At 50.0% G+C, this 3,186-nt stretch overlaps 1 protein-coding gene across 1 annotated transcript in view; it reads left to right on the forward strand.

Annotated features, from left to right (window-relative positions):
- Positions 1–3,180, forward strand: part of LOC123020227 (protocadherin gamma-B3-like) — a gene marked incomplete at its 3' end in the record, with an annotated part of 5,389 nt that extends 2,209 nt beyond the window's left edge. Inside the window, exons 2-3 of the mRNA XM_044423665.1 lie at positions 6–611; positions 3,040–3,180. Of these exons, the coding sequence (XP_044279600.1) occupies positions 6–611; positions 3,040–3,180 (747 nt within the window). The remainder of the gene's footprint in view (positions 1–5; positions 612–3,039) is intronic.
- Between the last annotated feature and the right edge of the window lie 6 nt (positions 3,181–3,186).

The following is a 3,186-nucleotide window of genomic DNA, read 5'->3' on the forward strand; positions in this document are numbered from 1 at the left end:
CCTGGCTCTCCTACCACCTGGCCCAGGCCACGGAGCCCACCCTCTTCACTGTGGGGGCTCACACGGGTGAGGTCAGGACGGCCCGGCCCTTCACGGAGAGAGACGTGGCCAAGCAGAAGCTGGTGGTGCTGGTGAAGGACAACGGGCGGCCGCCCCTCTCGGCCACCGCCACCCTGAACCTGGTCTTTGCCGAGAACTTCCAGGAGGCCCTTCCTGAGATGAAGAGCCAGCCGGGCAGCACCGAGACCCAGGCGGAGCTGCAGTTCTACCTGGTGCTGGCCTTGGCCGTCATGTCCTTCCTCTTCCTGCTGACCGTGATCCTGGCCGTGGCCATGAGGCTGCGGCACTCTGGGAGCCCCACCTTCCTGCAGTGCCTCGGGCCGCTCCCCCACCCCAAGGCCGGAGCCTTCTTCCCCCCCAACTTTGAGGAGGGAACTCTGCCATACTCCTACCAGCTTTGCCTTTCCTCTGAGTCCAAGCGAAATGAGTTCACCTTTGTAACACCCAATGTTCAGGTTACTGACAATATTCTTAGCAGGGAAAGATCTGGTGTGCCTTTTGGAGACAATGTGGTAAATAATACTGATTCTTTGATGGAGGAAGTTGACAAGGTAAGCTTTCATTCTGGAATGGCTTGCATTGCATGATTGCCTCAATTACGCACTCATGGTATATTTTAGCTTGGATTGTTCAGTTTATATTTTATGTAGCTTCTTTTCTTGAAGTGGATCGTAAAGTGTTGAGACCTGGGTTGGTGGTGGGGCAGAGGATCTGCACTGAACATTTTTCCAGCTTCATAATGCTCAAACCACTCGTACATCATGTGGCATTCACCTCAATCTGTCCTCACCGCGCTATTTCTGCATTTGTATCCCTGATATCTTTATGCCATTATTATATCATGATAACTTATATGCTGCAATTTTCTGAGGTAAATATTCCAGTGTGTACCGTACGGGCACTTTTCTGGAGAGGAGAAGAGTGGCTTCAGTGTAGCAATGTGGGAAGAGTCCAATTTGGTGGTGGGAATCCTTTGGATCTCCTCCGGGCTCCTTTTTTCCTGTCTCAAGTCTGCCTTGCACCTAGCGTGCAGTTGGGCATCCAGCCGGGGGCATGTGCAAATGAGTTTGCAGGACCACCTTGTGCACACACCTGCACCCTGCACACAGCTGTTGTGCAAGTGGAGCTCTGCTCATGTGACTTGTGGACTGCGCATACCTTTGCATAATTTGCACAGAGTGCTGCAGGCTTCTGCAAAGAAGAGGTCCACCAGCATTCCCAAGCATTTGTACTTGATCTCAGCTTGGTCACCTCCTGGGAAGCACAAGAGGTGGATTCAAGCCAGATCTTTGCATCTCTGCTTCACTCTTCTGTGGGATGAGGGTGGAATGGTGCTGCAAGCAGAAGTGTTCTGTTGGTCTTTGATAAAAAGTAGGACCTCTGAGAAGACCAGCAAAGTCAACCTTCAGTTGCTTTCCTGCCTCCCTTGCCCTCCTTTCTTGGCCTCTCTCTCTCTCGCCCAGTGAACTGAAGAGTAATTCCAGGCCCTAAAAGTACGTTCAGAGCCTAAAGGCAACTGCAGTGCTGCTTCCATGCTTTTCTCCCATGTAAGGAACAGCTGCATGTCTACTCAGAAGTAAACCAGATGCTCTTCCATGGCACTTACAGGACGTAAATCACATTATCATCTTACTGATAATGCGGTGGATGGCAAGATGAAGAGCACATTACATGCAGCCTCTGGGTGAAATAAAGTGCAGCCAGGGCCAAGGCTTGGGGTTTGGAGCCCGACGGAGGGGTCACTTTGGTTTGCTTTGCTTGCCGTATCATATCGGGGTGGCAGAACCAGCTGCAAATCATGGAATGACAGGAAAGGGAAAAAAGAAATGTAAACAGTGCATTTCATGAATGGAGTAATACATTCTGCTGTTGGCAGGGGAACATTACATCAAGGACCTAAAGTGAACCACCTGCATCACACAATGCAAACATAAAGATTCAGTGAAAGTTATTTCAAATACGCAAATCAACAAATACGTTAACCCAGAGGCATGTTCACCAATCAGGCTGCAGAGCTCTCTCTGAAGCATGCGGTCATTAGTGGGAATATCTCTCTCCCTGTGTAATTTGAAAATACCTTGGGAGCGTGTGCAAGTGACAAAATGCTTTGCTTCAGTTACTGTGTTTTTATTTCACAATTGGGCCTTTCCTCAGGAATTCTTCAGCACTCAGGTGGGTAAGTTTGAGGAAATTGCAAAAGCGACCTGGGAAACTTGGTGAGTGGCAGAACAGCTACTGTTTCCACCTGAAGAACAGAATACAGAAACATAGAAATATATTCCTGGATTCTCCCCTTGTGCTTTTTTGAGAGAAACTGAGTTTCTGCTTCTCCTGTTGATAAAACTCAGAAACAACGTTCTAAAAATACCATGGGCCATATGACACCTTTTGCCTCAGTTACAATAAATAAGCATCAAAACGGCTGGGAATCCCATCCAAGTCCTGAGATTAAAAGCAAAGCTTGCCTTGCAGTTCTCCATCTGGGCCTCTGAGTGCCGCTGTTGACCAAGGCAGATCCCCTGGAGAAGAAGCTGGGCATCCACCGGCGCAGGCTTCCTGCAAAGCGACGGCTCGTTCACGGACTGCTGATCCAGGAAAGAGCAGTAGACAGGAATGTGCAAACATCGTTGCTGAGAAAAGGAAAACACCGCGGCGTCTATGAACTTGGAAGCAAGGAGTGGCCCGACTCATGCTGCCTCGTAGAAGATTTTGGCATCGGTTCTAAGACTGGGGCGGCAGTTGGTCTGATCATACAAAAGGACATTTCCAGGAGGTGCAATGGGCAGCCAGGCAGAGGACGGGGCTGCGAGGAGGCGAGTGCTTTTCTTCTTGGTGCCTTTCTTTTGCCAAACGGCCTCAGAGCAGATTCGGTATTCCATCCCAGAGGAAATGGAGCAAGGTTCAGTTGTGGGAAATCTTGCCAAAGATTTGAGACTTGAGACAGGAAATCACAATCTGCAAACCCTCTCCCTGGGGAAGGGGCAGCCCTTCAGCATCAGCGCCGAAACCGGGAACCTGTACGTGAGCGACAGGATCGACAGGGAGGAGCTGTGTGGGGAAGCAGCGCTCTGCCCCATCAATTTTGAAGTAGTGGCTGAGAGCCCCATGAACGTTTTTCACGTGACT

Source organism: Varanus komodoensis, unplaced genomic scaffold (genome assembly GCF_004798865.1).
Source record: "Varanus komodoensis strain SLA01 unplaced genomic scaffold, ASM479886v1 scaffold1457, whole genome shotgun sequence".
NCBI classification, from domain to species: Eukaryota; Metazoa; Chordata; class Lepidosauria; order Squamata; family Varanidae; genus Varanus; species Varanus komodoensis.